Below are 18,215 nucleotides of genomic sequence, written 5' to 3'. Positions count from 1 at the left end.
ATTGTTTGTTAGGTTTATAATAAATATGTTAACCAGTGATTTTAGGTTATTCATTTATGTTATTAAGTATTTATTGGGCATTTTCTTTTTTGTATTATGAAAGTTGGTCACTTTCTATCATTTTGTCATATATTTTATGACATAAGTAGTTCTATAGTCAATGCTTGTTTTTCAATTACAGGTGGAGATCCGTGCCCTCCATTCTTCAGTTCTGGGCAGGCCGCACTGTTTCGCTCTAAGTGCTGAAAACAGGCCTCCGAGATACTTTGCATGTGCCTCACGGAAAGAGCGCGACCGCTGGATATACAGGTTCGAATATTGTAATTTATACCTAAAACAGATATATAAAAAAATTGTTTAGAAAAGTGAACGCAATTTTCTTGTGTCAAGTATAAATATTTGTTAAATAAAAATAATTTAATAAATTAAGAGCGTCACGGTCTAGAAGTTTTTTTTATAAAATGGTGTAAATTCTAATTTAGCCTGTACTGATTATGACGGCCACGTTTGCGTAGCGGTTTAGACACCACCTTACTTTTGGTCGCGGGTTCGGTTCCTCACAGTACAAACATTTGTATTCATGTGTATGATTACTTGTATAGGTCTTTCCTATGTGTATTATATATTTATGTATATATTTATAAAATAAATTTATTTATATCAACTGTCTAGTACCCATAACACAAGCTCTGCTTAGCTTGGGACTAGATAGCGCTGTGTGAATTGTCCTGCGTTATTATTAATATCAAAATAAATTGTAATTTTGATTGATACTCTGGTAATTGAAGAAGCGCTATCAGATGATGAAATATTTTCTTTGAAAGTAAATATTAAGTTTGATTAGAAAGCAAGAACATTATAGAAAAAACCGCAACTATTGTTGTGGTTAAATCGTATTCATACTTTCAAAATGTATGCCTATACCTACATATATATGGCAGGAAATAAATGTGTATCAAATTGTTTGCTTTTAACTTATGCTAATATAGTTATGATTAATATTAATTAATTTCCTTATTGTTTCCATGAAATCTAAAAGAATATTCATTTACTGAACTGTTTTATTTAAACGTAACACTTCATTAGTAAACAAAACGATGACTGTATTTCATGAAAATGTGTTAGTAAATATTCCATACATGTAGGTCATTTCCAATGTATCTCTAGACCTGTGCTGTGGAAAACCCTTGTAAACATGGAATATGTATATTGCATATATATTAGCACATAGCATGTCTCACCCACTTACAGGTCATATTTAGTAAAAGACAATTGTTCCCGATACCTAAGGGAACAGTAATTTGCTATGTATTTTTATTTTATATATTTATTTCAGGCTACTAGGCCCATAGATACCTTATAGACCAACATACATATGAATTAATAAATATTAAAATTGATTCTGTGGTCATGGTACTGATGACGTAGGCAACATGTTAATGGGGAGCTGGCCCACTTGCTATTTTTTCTGTATAAGACACTTTTCATGCACTATAATCATTATCGAGATAATCTGCATGTATAAGTCTAATATAGTAAATCAGTAGAGGTTACATTCGTGTACAAAATTATTTTTTTTATGCAAACTCGGTCGACACCTATTCGCGTGAGCAAGTGGCGTGATTTTTATCGAAACAAAAGCATAACGACTCTTTCTCATTGAAATATTAAATAATGCAAGAAATTATAAGTAGGTAATAAAATGATTTATATTTAAAGAAAAACAGTGAAAATGAGCGGAATTATAATCATAGGATATAAGTCACCGCAGTAATACCTACATTAAATTGTTACTGTCCATGCCACGTGATGTTTATTAATCAATGTTTGGCACTATTTTTTTATGTATCTGGAATTATAAACAGGTTGAGGCTTATAAGTGGAAAGCATTGCTTATATACATGAACAGCGGACTGAATCACAGTTATCACGTTATTATGAGTAGACTGTGATAACACTTATTATGCGTTTCCATTTCTGAGGATTAAGAAGTAATGCCTCCGTGTAATTTCAGTTCCTTATCGCCCTATAACTAAAACATACCTTCTTAAGCAAACTAATTACCGGTTGTAATACCTAAAACAAAGTTTACCCCAGTAAAAATATCTTCTTATTTAATATACGCCACAGACATTGACTTTTTAAGAACGAATATATATTTTTATTCTTACTCCAGCTTGCGGCAAGCGGCGCGGCCTGAAGAAATGCGCACGCGCCGGTGCGAGCGGACTGTGAAGTTATGGCTGCTAGAAGCTAAAGACATACCACTCAAGAAGCGGTACTACTGCGAAATATTACTCGACGATACACTCTATGCGAGGTAAGACCACATTTGAACATAATAATAATAATAATTAAAATAAATACAAATGAAGTTTGTAGAAAACTTACTGTTATTATATTTTAGTTAATTATAATATTATTGCATAGTTATTTTGGTATGGTTTAAGGTAAACAAACCGTATTTTACCTTGATGTACTTGATGTACTTGATGTACTTATTTTTAATATTGTTTGTGTATTGTTGATGTATTTCATTTTTAAATTATATGTGTTTTATTTTTAATACTGATTTACTTTATGAAAATATAAGGAAAACATAATAAACTTATTAGCAAATAAAATTATTGTTGTAGTTAGTAGGTATGCTTTAGATGACCAAGGTAATGCTGTGTAATTATTATTTTTTAATTCTCATTTTGTATTCTAAATCAAGCTGATAACAAACCTGATGGAAAGTGGTATCCGTCGCCTTGCATCATTACAAAATACGTTAAGATTTCCTTGATAACATTATGAATTGCCATTCCTGAAGACTATATCCTCGTGCCTCCTTAGCACTGCTATATGACAGCACATCTTGCAAAGCAAGGTCCTTAACACATCATTTATTTAAGTACATAATTCTACTGCTTAATATATCTATAACTTTCATGTTGCAGATCATCATCGAAGTTGAAAACGGATTTATGCTTCTGGGGTGAGGTGTATGAATTCAGCGCGCTGCCGACGGTTCGTGCTATTAATGTCAACGTGTACAGAGAGCCGGAGAGACGCGCGCGCAAGCGGGATAAACACGCCCTAGTTGGTCAGTACTCAACAAGTTAAAAACTCATATACCAACCTAAAAATCACGACATTTTACGAGTACAAGTTTTATTCTATCGCACTTCTTCAAACTAAACAAAACTTTTTTGCTAACATTTGACGTACATAAGCATCTAAAATATCCTACATGAATAACAGATTTTTTATTTGACTTAATTTGTTATAGACAAATTGAAGCTCTAGTAGAAAGCAAGTAAATAATTTCTTTATTGATAGGAAGTCCCTTCAAAATTTTACTGCTATTTCTCGTAGAATACCAGAATACTATAGTTCAAGTCAGCTTTTCAAATTTTAGTTCATAGTTCAAAAATTAGCCAAGGTATTCTGTCTATTTTTAACATATAAGGAACCGTCATCAACCGGAACTACGATCTTAATTTATACATATATATTGATTAAGTAAAATACAGTTTAAGTAAATATAGTTTATTAGTCACTGCTAGATGAATAAACGAACTATTAGTTTGGCATTACAAAATTCACGTTTGTCATTGACATTACTAATGTTAGCACAACTGGTTTTGCTATTTGGCACCTCTTAATTAATTGCAAATAAAATCACAATGATTTTATATATTCTATAATAATGACATCATATCACTGCGTTTCGCATTTTGCTTTTAATATTGTCGTCAAACTAAATGCAATATCCAAACATTTTTATATAATATCTAATAAGTAATTTTAATATATTCAAATGAAATTTATACACAAATAAGCCGTATTCTAAATTAATATATAATACAGCGCTTTATTTTTCTTAACATGTCTTGTTTAAGCTATAAAGACATTGCCATTCCGTATCCTGTAATTTAACTGCGAAATTTACAATGACGATATATTGTAACTCAAAAAGGGCAGACGCATTAGGTGCTAACAGCTTGTTACTTATCTAGATGTAATACACATGAAACAAGCATTTTCTACCCCTTTTTACGAAAATTGCGGGACAGAGTATTATAAAATTTCGCATACTTATAGTTTGTATAGAGAACGAGTGCAGATTGCTAATATTTTTATTAAATAATGCGTAAAATACATTAAATTAATAATAAAAACATTACACATATTACCATGTATTTGACACACACACGCGCAAATATAACTCTTTTGTCTATTGTTAAAGTCTGTGGTCAAATTGAGAATAGATTAATAATGTTTGTCATTTGTATTATTTGTCTATAGTCTTACTGAATATAAGGTTAATGATGGTCTACTGGGAGACTAATAGCTAATGTCTATTTAACAGGAACTGTGCGTATCCCGGTCGACGACGTATCGTCCCGATACTTCAACGAGCGGTGGTACCCGCTGAGCGATGGCGAGAAACCGCAATCTCCTGGCGGCCGAACGCCGGCGCCGCTGCGGCCCGCGCTCCGCATCAAGTGCCTCTACCAGAGCGTGGACGTTCTCCCGCTCGACCACTATGCGAGGTTCCTCGACTACCTCAAGAGGAATTACAGAAAGCTCTGCGAGTATCTCGAACCGGTTATTGGTAAGTAAGGAGTGTGATTATAATGTTTACGTTTGTTATACTGTTCATCGGAATGTTGTTGAATGTGTGCTGGGAATGAATAAGAAATTTACTTTATAAATACATATATAATGGAACAATAATACGTATACAAATCTATAAATGTGTACACAGTGTATTCAAAGGCGTAACTAACCAATCTGGAAAATAGTTAGAACTAATGGTGAATAAACGGTTTAACAGTAGATACTGTTCATATTAGATCATGTTTTCGAAAAGGGCACTGCTTGAAATACTTCGACGCTCTATATATATAATTATTTCTCTATGCCGTAACCCATGACAGAGATATTTATGAACTTTACCGCAATACTTTTTCCATACTACTGAAAAATTTAAACTTTATTTTCAACTTTAAAAACCGATATATGTATTTGTTTGGGGCAGGTGTAAAAGCGAAGGAAGACATCGGTTGTGCGTTAGTCCTGTGCATGGCTGGCGCTGGGTTGGCGCCGCGGTATCTGGCCGACGTGGTCGCGCTCGACGTGCGCCGCACCGGCGACCACTCGCTCACTTTCCGCGGGAACTCCCTCGCTACCAAGAGTATGGAGGCCTACTTGAAGCTCGTCGGCGACCAGTACCTGCAGGTATGTCAATTGTACAACACGAACAATCCATTGCATGTACCATCTGGGCTCTCTGAATACCATCTATTGTGTGTTCACTCATTCGCGCGAGATTGCGTGCGAAAAAGTGAACACACAACAGTGAACTTTAAGCTATCTACATACGTTAAATGTGTATAAATTTACAATAACTCTATAATTATGTCTTTGCTCATAGTCAATGGTCTGCCATTTTGCAATGATAATTAAGTATTACAAAAAGGTACTAAAGCACGCACGATTGAAGGACGCGCGAATGCACTAGGTAGGACGATACGCGCGATCTTTCTCTTTGAGTACATTTACTATCTTATTATTTCCTCTGTGAAAGCCGATTCCCTCATGAAAGAGCGTTCGTGTAAAGACAGCTTATGAATAATGTGTGCTTGCGCAGGAGACATTGGGCGAGGCGGTGGCAGCAGCGGCGGGTCCGGGCGCGGAGTGCGAGGTGGACCCATTGCGTGCGGGCAGTGGCGCCGCGCTGCGAAGACAACAGGCCGCACTACGCGACGCCGTCACGCTCGCCTGGCGCTGCATCGCACGCTCCGCTCCTGCATTCCCCCCGCCGCTCAGGGACTGCTTCGCGACCTTCCGGGAAAGGTAAAGCCCCATTGCATCACCGACCTTGTTACTGCTCTCACTCACACACGACTCCTACGATTCATACAGCACAATAACCGAGCTTGTTACTGCCACTTACTCACCAATTGTACATCAAAATATATTTTTTATATTTTTTAATCGTTTTTAAAGTGTTAGAATAGTGTATGAAGAATACATACACTATTCTAACACTTTCTACACTGTGTTTATTATTTCATGATCTGAGCCTAAGGATTTGTGTTTCGGGTAAACAGCCGCAACACTCGTGGCACTGCCGTCACTCACACACTATTCCCATGAATCATACAGCACAATATGATTTTTATATTTTTGTAATCAGTAACAATTTACACGTTCTTATGATTTTTTATTCTCAACCTAAGTGTATGTTACGGATACTAAAAAACTAATAAAAGTGCAAAAATTAATATAAAAGGTATGTAACCTTTTATATTAATTTTTGCACTAATTAACCCCTTATATGCAACAAATTTGGGTAAATACTTGATAAAAGATTAGATAATTTAATAAATAGTCATTAAAACAAATATACTTTTATTTTATATTCTGACATTATAATGATTAGTACATAAGTATATCGTTTCCAACAATTTTTTACTATTCAAAAATTGACACTGAGATCGCTAAAGGTAGTTGTGTCTGTTTTTCAGGTTAATGTCAATGGGACGAGAGGATATTTCGGACAACTTGATTAGTGCCTCTATATTCCTGCGCTTTCTCTGTCCAGCCATTTTATCTCCTAGTCTCTTTGGAATCACACACGGTAAGATTATACTATAGCATCATTGTGCAATTACATTTTTTTACAAGACAGTAATTTAAATAATTCAATCTTCTAAACAAGCATATTACATTTGCAAGAAAAAAAATTGTTAATAATATCAATTTAAATAAATACTAGCATATTCAGTCACTATAGGCCAACCCTAGAGGCAGCCAAGAGGGTATGGAACACGGGAAAAATCATGTAGGAGCAAATATTTATTTAAATTGATATTATAATTTTATTTTATTTGTAATGTATAAACTCTTAAAATATTAATAATAATAATAATAATCTCAGGGCAATTCACACAGCGTCATCTAGACCCAAGTTAAGCTAGCTAAAGCTTGTGTTATGGGTACTATATAACTGATACATATACATAGATATTTTTTTTGTCAATACATAAATATTATACATAGAAACCACCCAGACCGATACAAACAATCATACTCATGAATACAAATATTTTTATTCGTGCCGTGCGTGACAGGAATATGCCTTTTTTCAGTAGGCATGAAATTTTATTAATAAACCTAATAATTACATATATTAATATTTACATTATAACAATTAGATTAATATTACATATTTAAATTTAAAGATTAATACCATTATTACAATTATTATTACTTTATTATTATTTATAATATTTATAATTGAAATAATCGTGACTTAAAAATTATGCGAATTCTATTAGATCTGCGGGTAAAGTGTTATATATTTTGTGTGCCATGTAAAATACATTTTTTTGAAATAGGGTTAAGTTACTTTTGGGCAACACTAACTTAATTTTTCTGAGGATCGTCAATATATATATTTTACCTATTTTGAAAATATCATCTATAGATTATAAAATAACGTGGACTGTAAAAAAATATATAATAAATGCTTTATATGAAAAAGGTAAAAATCTCGATAACAATAAATGCATCGATGGGATTTTGAAGCGGGTCCAATAATTTGTGACTTAAATTGCCAACCATCACCAATACAGAATTGTCTAAGAATTCGTCTTAAAAATATATAATATATAAAATAAATAAATCATAATCAGTTACTCTTATTATCATATTACTTACAACTTTGTCTTATAGTTTTATAATAGCCTATGTCTCTTGAGATCTAGTATAATAGTTTTTGAGTTTTAAATATAGCTGTAGTAATACAACAATATATATAACCCTGTATTGTATTTACAGAATACCCGAACGAGCGTGCCGCACGTAATTTAACTCTGGTCGCAAAGACATTGCAGACCCTGGCTAATTTCACGCGCTTCCAAGGCAAAGAGGCATTTATGGAATTCCTCAACGACTTCCTCGAACAGGAGGCGCCGAACATGAAAGCCTTTCTCAGAGCTATATCGGTATATATATATTTATTATATAATACGTGTATGTTTTCGTTACGCTCGGTCTTTAGTAACAATTTAATTTGTCTAGATAAAATTTGTTTTTAGACTCAATAGTTATCACGTCCTTAACTGAGTTTGTTTGACATTCCAAGTTGTATAATTATTTTATATATGAAAATGCTTGTTCTAACAATTCTGCATAATATACACAGCGCTATCTGGTCCCAAACTAAGCAGAGCTTGTGTTGCGGTTATGTACTAGATACAACTGACACTTAAATACTTTTTTTCTGTTAATACATACATAATATACGTAGAAAGCACTCAGACCAATACAAACAAGAATTTACCAATAGAAACGCGTAAATACATGTGTTTGCACCGTGCGAGAATCGAATCAGTGACAATCGAGGCCGTCGTATCGTGCCGTATTAGAAACATCATACATGCCATAGGAATAAACACCATTTCTGTTTAAAGGCGTATTTAGTAAACAATATTTGAGTACCTTTCTAACTATTAATAAATAAGAAAGAGTTGTTGGTAAATAAAAATAATTTCTTTGTTACACTTATTCTCAGAACAATGTCCAACTACAATTAAAAATAATTTGCAGACACGTCCACAAGATCAGCAGCATTTACAACAACAACAGCAACATCATCAGGACGGTAGCAACCGCAACTCTGCAGCATCTCAGGGTTCCGCAGCCGGCTCTGAGGGCTCTAGGGGTGAAATTATATCGGTGGAGGCAGACCCCGAGTGGGCTCCCCATGTGGATCTGGGGAAACAACTGGCTACATTACATGGACTCCTAGTAGATAGTCTGCCGAAGTTACCAGCGAATAAGATACAGGTAAAAAAATAATTAAATTGTACGCAAAAAATTATAACATATGCTAAAATCATATGAAGCTGAATATGAACGATTTTAGATCATTAATTTTAGAATTCTTTCTAAATATTTTAGACTCAATAACGGTCGAAATTTGATCGCCACTGAAGAAGGTCGTAGCGCGGGTTTGGTTTCCACACCGAATATCATAGTCTCACACATGTTAATTGTAGCGGAATTAAAGAAAATAATATAAATCCATCGAGTAGTTATTAATATTAACTATTAATTTCTTTATATATTTGGATGTACGTCTCATTTATTTTTAATGATGTGATTGAAAAAATATACTATTTCAAAAGTATAAACGACTGTATTTTTTAGGAGTTGGAGCCATTATATGATATATTAGACGAACTGACTAAGAGATTAGTGAGCAACGACAATGGACCTATTTCACAAACAACTGACAACATCTTTAGGTAAGAGCAAAATCATGTCATGTTATGTAAACAAGGCTTGAACTTACATATATAATTATATTCATACGTATTCGTGATATAAAAAATACGTATGTGTAAGTTTTTTTTAAAATCTATATTAATTTAAATGTTCTTTATTTTAGATTCAATGATCCAACATGTAGTACACCAACAAAACTTATTAACACTAATAATCCAGAAATTACAACCAACGGCCAAATGAATAGCAACTTTGCTCATAGTTCGCCTATTATGAACAAAAATGGTGTCCAGTTCAACATCAGTCCATCTAAGTCTAACGCCGAGGAATCTAAATTTAAAAGTTCTTTTGTAACCGTTGCCAAATCACCCAGTTTCAATTTACGCTCAGCTACGCTACCGAGAAATGGATATGGCTCAAGCCCAGTCAATCAAAATTCAAATCCTGATCGGTACAGTTCACAATACAACAGTCAGGAGCACTGCGTCAATCCAAAGGTATTGCAAATTGGTTTTGGCTCCGATCAATATCCAAAAGGAATTAATAACGGTGTAAATGAGAGTCTGGAGAGGAGATTTCAGGAGAGATACAAGCCTAATAACTATAATCAAGCGCAGTACCACAACTCTAATTATAATAACACCGAACGATCTCCCAGCAGTGACAGTATTAACCACAACTATTCAGTCAAAGATATGCAAAATATTATTAAAGACACCGCAACGTTAGAAGAGTTATCCGATCTCTTAAAATATGCTGATGATTCAGACATAGTTGACGATAAACTCGCGATGAACAAGAAAAACTTAGCGCAGTCAAAATCTAATAACAATAACATTATCAACGGAAACAAAACAAACTATACCAATAATGGTTCAAACGTTTCTATAAGCGGTTTGTCTAATGTAGCGAGCTCCGGGTATCAAAGCATCGCTACATATAGCCAAAGTTCTAGTCCCATTGAAAATACTACACATCACCATCAGCCATATGAGAACGGCGGCCAACCCATGAGTCGCTACTCGCAGCTAAATTACCAAAAACAGAGAGACAAACAGTATTATGATAATAAAAACGATAAATTTTATCCAAAGAGTCCAGTACAACAGAAGATTGAATATGATATTCAGAAATATGGTATTCAAAACTTTACTACAGCTGACAATACACAAGCAAATACAAACGTAAGTTCAAAAATAGCACCTTTGGTATTCACTAATCCAGTTTATAATATGGAAGACAATCGTCAGTCTCAAGATAAAAAGAGACACAATGAAAACAGAAATTCAAAACGTTGTCCATGCGGCTCATCCAGTTCATCAATAGATGAGGAGGGTTTGAGTACAGACAATGTAGAAACAAATTCCGAAGAAGGTTCTACCAACTTCAATGAAGACCAACAGAACCGCAACAATACCCACCGAAAACTCACTAGAGATAATTGTAATTATGAAGATATGTATCAGATGAACAACCATAGTCATTCACCAAGGACGCGAGATGAAGAATCTTCCAGTAATTCACCAAGCTTACGAAAGACTAGCAAGACGCGCATGCCCAGAACAAATCCTATGCTCTCTTATTCGACAAATCAGAATCAACTAAATTATAAACACTTTGGCCAACGAGGGGAATCATTGTACGAAAGCAAACCTCATCACATCTCCACTGATTCTGGTTATCCAATGAGCCGGTCAGATTCCAATGTGGAAGAGGTTAACAAAGAAATGTATAGACTACAAATATCAAGAAGTCAAAAGGCTTTATATAACATGGAAAATTCTAAGAATTCCCCTGAAAAGTATACTATTACAGAAAACGTGATACCTGAGACTAATTATCCATTAGACAGAACATACTCTGGAGCAAAGATGTCAAGTAGTCGATTAAATGAGGATTTGGAAAGGCACCAGGATTATTACGGGGCACGAGACAGAAGAGATTCACCTCAAGGAGTGTTCAGCCGAGAGTCGCAATCAAGTGAGACCAGCGAACGAGCACCGGCGCGCAGTGAACGCGAAGCGACGGGCCGAGACAAAATGCAACGGAGGCTCAGTTTAGATTCTGCTAGGGATCTCACCGACAGTTCTGATGATATGGAAGACACTCTATACAGTACAACAGGAAGAAGACGTGCTTCTAAGCATCAAAGAACTATTGAACAGGTATGTGGAATGTTCATTTTAGATTGTTTGTTTTTTGACATTTCTACTTTCCTTCTTATAAGTAGTTTAAACAACAGTACTGTACTTATTTTTTGGAAAATTCTGTGAACTAAAATGTTGTACACATATTTACTGGGCACTGCAGTATTCCATCTTTTAAACTGAATCTCCGTGTGTAATAATGGCTACTTTGTTCTAGAGACACGATTAAATGCATAAAGTACTAGATAAGCCCACAGCGGGAAAGTATTCAAATTATGTCAAAATAATCTTAGGGTTACTACAATTGTGAAACAATTTTTTTTAGTAAAGTTATGTTTACGGTCACCTGAGGGGTAATAAATAATATATACCTAATTTACATTACTTTTCTTTACTTCATAGTATGAACGCGAAATTGAGAGGTTAAAGCACTCCGTAGAATTCCTACGTGGGAGGCTGCCGACTGAACCTGGTCAAGACCCCAGTGACGCCAAAATGAAGGCTATTATATCCAGGTTGGTTCCGATGTTATCAGTAACGATGAATACGTATCTAAATTATCAACATATGTATACATAGTTACTTAATCTAATTATTTATTATTTGTTTTAACTTGTTTGTATCGTCTAATGTATAATATGTATGTATTTACGAAAAAAAAAATAAAATATTATTTGTATCAGTTGTCTAGGACCCATACAGAATTATACCACGCTGTGTGATAGATTATTATTATTATTATTATTATTATTATTATTTATTATTATTTATTATTTGTTTTAACTTTGACAATTACCACTATAATGAATTTGATAATTATTTACAATAATTTTAACATTATTTATAAACTTTAGGTTAATCTGTGTGGAAGAAGAACTAAGGCGGGAACAACGCAAAATGGCAGCCGCTCTTTCTCACAAACAGCGCGTGATAGAAGCACAGGAGCATCGTATCGCAGCGCTGGATGAAGCCAACACCAGGCTGTTATCAGCATTAGTTCACTTGCAACAGCGTGCCCCTCACCCCGCGCCCGCACACCCTTCACACCCCTCACACAACAGCACACATCCTTCACCGCATTCACACCAAGAACTACAGATTTAACAGTGTCTAGATATTGATATATTTTAACAAACTGAGAGACTTAAAACTGACCTCTGAAACTGTTGACATAGTTTTCTTTCGCAGTCTTTAATGAAGCTAGAAGTAATGGTGTATATACCATATTTCACAGTGCTAAGGTTAGAATTTGAGCTGCATTATTTATCATGAATACTTATAATGGGAACACTTAGCATAGCATTATGTTATGCTGTGACAGTTTTTTTTTGTTGTGCATTTCAAGTAATTTTCAAGTAGATATTAAAAGAGTGCAATTCTATTACAATTATACTATTCGGCGCACAACTATGTACAGCATCTACTATCAGTCTAATAATCCAATACTGTAGGTGAAATCTACTTACATTTCTAAATGTTTTTGTGTTTAACCAATGTATGTAATTTACTAATTTTGATGTTTCGAAGCACAATGTACCTAGCAATATAAGCACATAGGATTTTATCTACGACATTGCAATATCAATCTGTGTCACTTGTGAAGTGGATGTTCATTATAATTTTTCTACTAAGTACTATCTAGTAACTTTAATAACAGTTCTCATCAGTAATATGAATCACAAATTGTTTTGCCATCTATTATTAACTTTGTTAAATTGTTTCATTAGTTTTTAAATGTAATGCTTTAAATGACATTAATGTTCGTCTTGTATCAGTATTCTTAATTTTGTTAAATGTTCACGTGCTATCGCGTCAACATCTTGTCTACAAAAGTTTGTTTTGTTTTCTATAGCAATCATACCAAAGACGATTGAATATCCCTTAGCCTAGAGTTGTAGTGGTCTAACCTTGATGTCACTACAGCTGTAGCTCTAGTGTTGTATTTTAAAATGTTATAGATTTTATATTACCTATAAGATTTGTATAATATTCTTAAGAAAATATGTTAAGTGAAGAATATTTTTAATACCTGCGGAGTATTATTGTAAGAAATTGAGATATTAAAATGAAGTTATTTACTACACTATCACTTTGAAAGTATCAAATTGATGACGTGAAAATAAAATTTCGAATGCAACGCATACATGCTGAGTTAATTCAGCGGATATTTAAATTGTAAATATACCCCGGTAGGTATATATTATCCTTATAACATTAAATTATATAATTACGTAATTTTGAGTTTTATTTAAAAATGCATATTATATATTAGAGTATGTTTGAAACCTAATGTATTTTTTCTCCATACCAAATGCTTAACCATAGTTATCGCATACTAGTAAACACCGTAAACACATCATAAAGGCAATAAACTAATAATGCACAAAGTATATAGGTAAGTATTATCAAGGGTTAAAGTTCCACTCTTAATAAATTAATAATAACATAAATTTACCTTCATATGTGAAAATGAGATAAGGGATTATGAAATATAGATTTCAGAAAGCGAAAGAGTTCAAAATATTGTTTATTTGCTATATGTATACACAATCATTACTCCTGTAAGTCGATACTGGCTGGAGGACAACAGTAGCGTCTTTTCGCTATTATTAACTTTCGTTCTACTGATTCTTTGGAACTGTATGGATGCATTATATACATGTCTTCTTTGCGCCGGACCAGATAAGAAAAGTATATTTCTCTAAACTTTTTATCAGGAAATGCAGCTTGGTACATTGTAGGCCATATTAAGTTGTTAACTTTTGCTTGAGATCTAAACAGTTGTAGTTTGTATTCATGTGTAAATTTCTGGAATTTTTCGTTTAAATCCTGTTTGTGTACCCAAGTTGTATGGCCCGCATAGGTCGGATCTTTCACTGGTCCCACATGACCGAATCCTTTAGCAGCTAATGTTTGGAATATTTGCCAATATATAGAACTCTTCCGTAACATCGTAGATTTTTCAGTGCTAGAATATGGACCATAAATACGACGACGCATCCATTCTTTTAATTCTGGAACTATATGAACATCTGGCAAACGTGCAGCTATATTAACCCGCCGCATTAACCTCAGAGCACATTTTAAATAGTCTTCAGGCTTAGGGTTCTGTCCCAGGCAAGTCGTCGACGACTTTCTTGTTCTTTTCTTCTTCTTCTCTTTTTTATCTTTAACAGTACCGTCATCAACATGAAGCACACTATCTGTATCCCAAACTCTCTTGAGTTCTTTCTCAATATGAATACGTTTTTCGTCGATGTTGAAAATTGTTTGATATTTAAACTCAAATGGTGCATTTCGGGTCGGTTTCTGAAAGAACGGCGGATCCTCCGGAAGGAAAGTACCTTCATTGCCGTAGTCATAACGGTGACCGCAGTAGCACTTCGTCATTCTTATATATTGGAACACCGTATCCTGCCATTTCTTTATACAGTCACAAGGGCCGGGTTTCGGTGGTGGCGGCTGTGCAGCGAAACCACAATGTATATTTATATAATTTCCATTGAAGTATGTATAACCTCCATGAATAAGATTACCAACCGGTGGCAATATCGACACGGCACTAACTACGTATACTGTCTTACCATGGATATTGTACACACCATTAATAACATATTGAGAATTCCACATCCCCGTGCTCGGTGCCACAGGTTTCCGACGTCGATTATTTTTTTTTCTGTTTTCCATATTTATACCATATGTCTTCTTCACCTGGTTAAGACATAATTTTGAACCCCGTATTCGGCGATTACTAATATGCCTAAATGTTTTCATAGATAAAGCAGTTACTGAAGAATAAGGCTCTATAGGCATAACACCAGCTATCTTATCACAATATGACCGCGCAAGCCGTTTTTTAGGTGGCGGAGGTGGCGGAAGTGCAGGAGTAGATCTAGGTATCATCGGTTCTTCCTCATACGGGTCATTTAGATCGTTTAAATTAGGTAGCGGCGGTGGCCTAGGTCGCTCATAGACTGGGGGTTTATAAAGTACAGCAACCATTTTCTGTAAATAGGGGGATTTCAGCGGTGGTTCATTCTTAGGTTTTGGTTTTGGCTTCGGTTTCTTTTTCGGTATATCAGGCCGAAATCTTTCACGTAACAAAGCTAACAATTTGTCCAGACCTAGGTATAAAATACCGGACAACATCAGCCTGGCGTTTAAACAGTATGAAGACTTTTTCCCATCGATGGTATGGCCATAGGTCATCAAGAATAATTGTGCCAGCATCTCTTTGGGATCCTCACGCCCTAAATAGACACAGTTCATTAGGTCTGTCATATTTGGACGAGGATATAGCCCTAACTCTCGCATAACTCGTGCAGTTCGTACGGGCCGCCCTTCTAGTAAATCTTGATATATAGATAATTGCAGCGAGTCTAACGCAACTGTTTGTGGAACGCTAAAGGCATGATACCACTTTGGTCCAATAGAGTCGCTTATCATTTTTAAAATATGTTTTTGTTTTTTCTTGCGGTGTTCTTTGAGTTCCTCCATGAATACTTGCCGTTCGCGCATATTTCTGGCATAAATGATTTGCATGCGGCGGTGTTTGTGCTGTTCATGGCTAGTTTCTGGGCCTTGCCTTAATTGCACCATGATTTTATAATAAATTAAAAAAAATAATTTTGCATGAATATAAGGAAATAATTAAAGGAAAATCTTTATTCGGGGCCTTAATTTAACGTGAATATCGGACTGAAACTACAATTTAGAAAAAGTACAGCAATATCTTAAATAACAATTCTTTGCTCCGAGTGCATATTGCACAATAAAAATGACAGTATTTTATTTTTTCATAGGCATGTTGGCTGTTATTATATTTTATAATAATATTTAACATTAGGTTAGCTATGATTTGAAAACTTGTCTTTGATTCGTTGACTTTTTATTAACACAAGACACTCGGTTATTCTCTGAATTTGTAGAAGAATTCATTCTAGTATTCTAGTTCTTCAACATAGTAATGTTGCATATACATGCAATAGTCAATATTAGGTGAAAAAAACAAGTCATGTCTCATGATACAATTTCAAAACAGCCGTATTCAAGCTTTAATTAGTTATTACTGTTATTTGTATAATCGTATTACTTTTTTTTTTATTTTACTATGGAATTCTAAAAATATAAAATCTAAAATAAGAATAAATATGTTGACAAGAAAATAAACTGCGAATAACCGCGAAAGCTAAAACTCCAGCCAACGTGAATATACTGTGCTGCCATCTATCAACGAATAGCAGAACATTGATTCAGGTTAGCTACATCAGGATATCTTGAAAGCCACTATTTAAATTTCAATTATATATAGTATTGTATTTTCATATTGTGTTATGTTATTTGTAATAGTCATTTTCATTATTTCTGACATTTTAGAGTGTAGTTAGGTGCCTACATAAGCCAGGGCGAATTCTAGCGTAAGGGATAATCCTCGATGTCAACCTTCGGGCAGCTGTCCTTGTAAACTGTTCGGTTGAAGGGTGGATATGGCAGTGAAATTACAGGATATGGAGGCATGACGTCTTCTTCATCCGGAATGGCAAAACACATGAGATATCTATGACGCTGCTCATGTGTATATACTTGTAAGCTACGTTTGCCGCTTGCCAGTACGTATGTTGTCAGCAGAATTGCATTCTCGTTACTTAAAAACTACAACTAACAAGAAACTTTGCTCTCTCTTCGCCTAAGACTGTACCTACCTACCTATATAAAAGTAATAATACAGATTACTGTCCAAATTTAATATATGTATGTACGCATAAGCTGTCATAACCTGAATAGACAATTCTTGTAAAGCAAGAAAATCTTTTCCCGTCAAACCGTACACTACACATGATACTCAACCCCAAATATAACAAAGGTCATTCCAAAAATCCACACCTACATCACTTATATTAACAAATAACGGTGAACTACATAGAGCGAAGCTATTTTGTTAGTCATACACCGGACAGCAGGGGCCGAGGGACGCAGGTCGCGATCAGCTGTCTGAAACTCGGCCGGTCGTAGACCCGGGGTGAACGCCCCCTTCATCCATCACCTGAATATTCCCTCATTCATAGCACCCTGATGAATACATCTCAATATTTATGCTATACATTTCCCGATGTCATCAATCAAGTCTAACTTTACCGTGGAGACCACAAAATATAAAATCGATCGACTCGGCACCAGAGAACGCACAAACACCTAGTGAATGAAGTTTGGTTTGACGTAACTGTATCGTACGGATTTTGATATTCAACACGGAAATTTGTTAGTTCAAATCCATAATACATTGACTACATTACAAGATAAATTAGTTGCACACACGTGAATCCATTCTTAGAGATGTAGATGCTGTATAACTTCTTATAGTTTTTTGGTTGCCTAAGGTCACCAAATACAAATTTGACTACATTCTTTTACTATTTCATTACGTTGATAATAAAATAGTATGTAGTCTATTGTTATATTGTAGGCTAAGAATAGCTTTCGTTTTATAGTTTCTTTACTAATTATTTATTCTAATAATTACCTAACCAAATTTGATAAAACTGAAAATAAGAAGTAGCATGGAAATGCAATAAACAACTAAATGACCCCATGTACCGGATGCAATAGAATCATTACAATTATAATATTACAATGTATTGAATGCAATTACACATTGTTTCCTTTGGCATGGTGTAAATCGCTTTGTATTGTCTTCCGTAATTAGACAGGACGTGTAAAAAATTTCGTAACATAGACTAATCTGTTAACAAAATAAATACTGGGTAGAGAAACTTATAATAT

General features: G+C 34.5%; 2 protein-coding genes across 12 annotated transcripts in view; one reads left to right on the top strand and one right to left on the bottom strand.

Moving 5' to 3' along the window:
• Positions 1-12,726, top strand: part of LOC131842972 (ras GTPase-activating protein raskol) — a 153,005-nt gene extending 140,279 nt beyond the window's left edge. For all 11 annotated transcript variants that reach the window (XM_059191558.1, XM_059191553.1, XM_059191554.1 and 8 more), the window contains 13 exons: positions 182-309; positions 2,177-2,320; positions 2,943-3,088; positions 4,358-4,603; positions 5,030-5,229; positions 5,642-5,847; positions 6,522-6,634; positions 7,837-8,003; positions 8,608-8,847; positions 9,211-9,308; positions 9,452-11,453; positions 11,838-11,950; positions 12,290-12,726. In XM_059191558.1, coding sequence (XP_059047541.1) covers positions 182-309; positions 2,177-2,320; positions 2,943-3,088; positions 4,358-4,603; positions 5,030-5,229; positions 5,642-5,847; positions 6,522-6,634; positions 7,837-8,003; positions 8,608-8,847; positions 9,211-9,308; positions 9,452-11,453; positions 11,838-11,950; positions 12,290-12,539 — 4,053 coding nt within the window. In that variant the 3' untranslated portion in view covers positions 12,540-12,726. The remainder of the gene's footprint in view (positions 1-181; positions 310-2,176; positions 2,321-2,942; positions 3,089-4,357; positions 4,604-5,029; positions 5,230-5,641; positions 5,848-6,521; positions 6,635-7,836; positions 8,004-8,607; positions 8,848-9,210; positions 9,309-9,451; positions 11,454-11,837; positions 11,951-12,289) is intronic.
• Positions 12,727-13,930: 1,204 nt separating this feature from the next.
• Positions 13,931-16,206, bottom strand: LOC131842928 (uncharacterized). The gene has a single exon (XM_059191502.1). The coding sequence runs from the start codon at positions 16,032-16,034 to the stop codon at positions 13,989-13,991; it is 2,046 nt and encodes a 681-aa protein (XP_059047485.1). The 5' UTR covers positions 16,035-16,206; the 3' UTR covers positions 13,931-13,988.
• Between the last annotated feature and the right edge of the window lie 2,009 nt (positions 16,207-18,215).

Source organism: Achroia grisella, unplaced genomic scaffold, assembly GCF_030625045.1.
Source record: "Achroia grisella isolate CSIRO2021 unplaced genomic scaffold, CSIRO_AGI_Agris_v1 utg2671, whole genome shotgun sequence".
NCBI classification, from domain to species: Eukaryota; Metazoa; Arthropoda; class Insecta; order Lepidoptera; family Pyralidae; genus Achroia; species Achroia grisella.
Note: the sequence above shows the minus strand (reverse complement) of the source record. Positions and strands in the feature narration are given on the sequence as shown.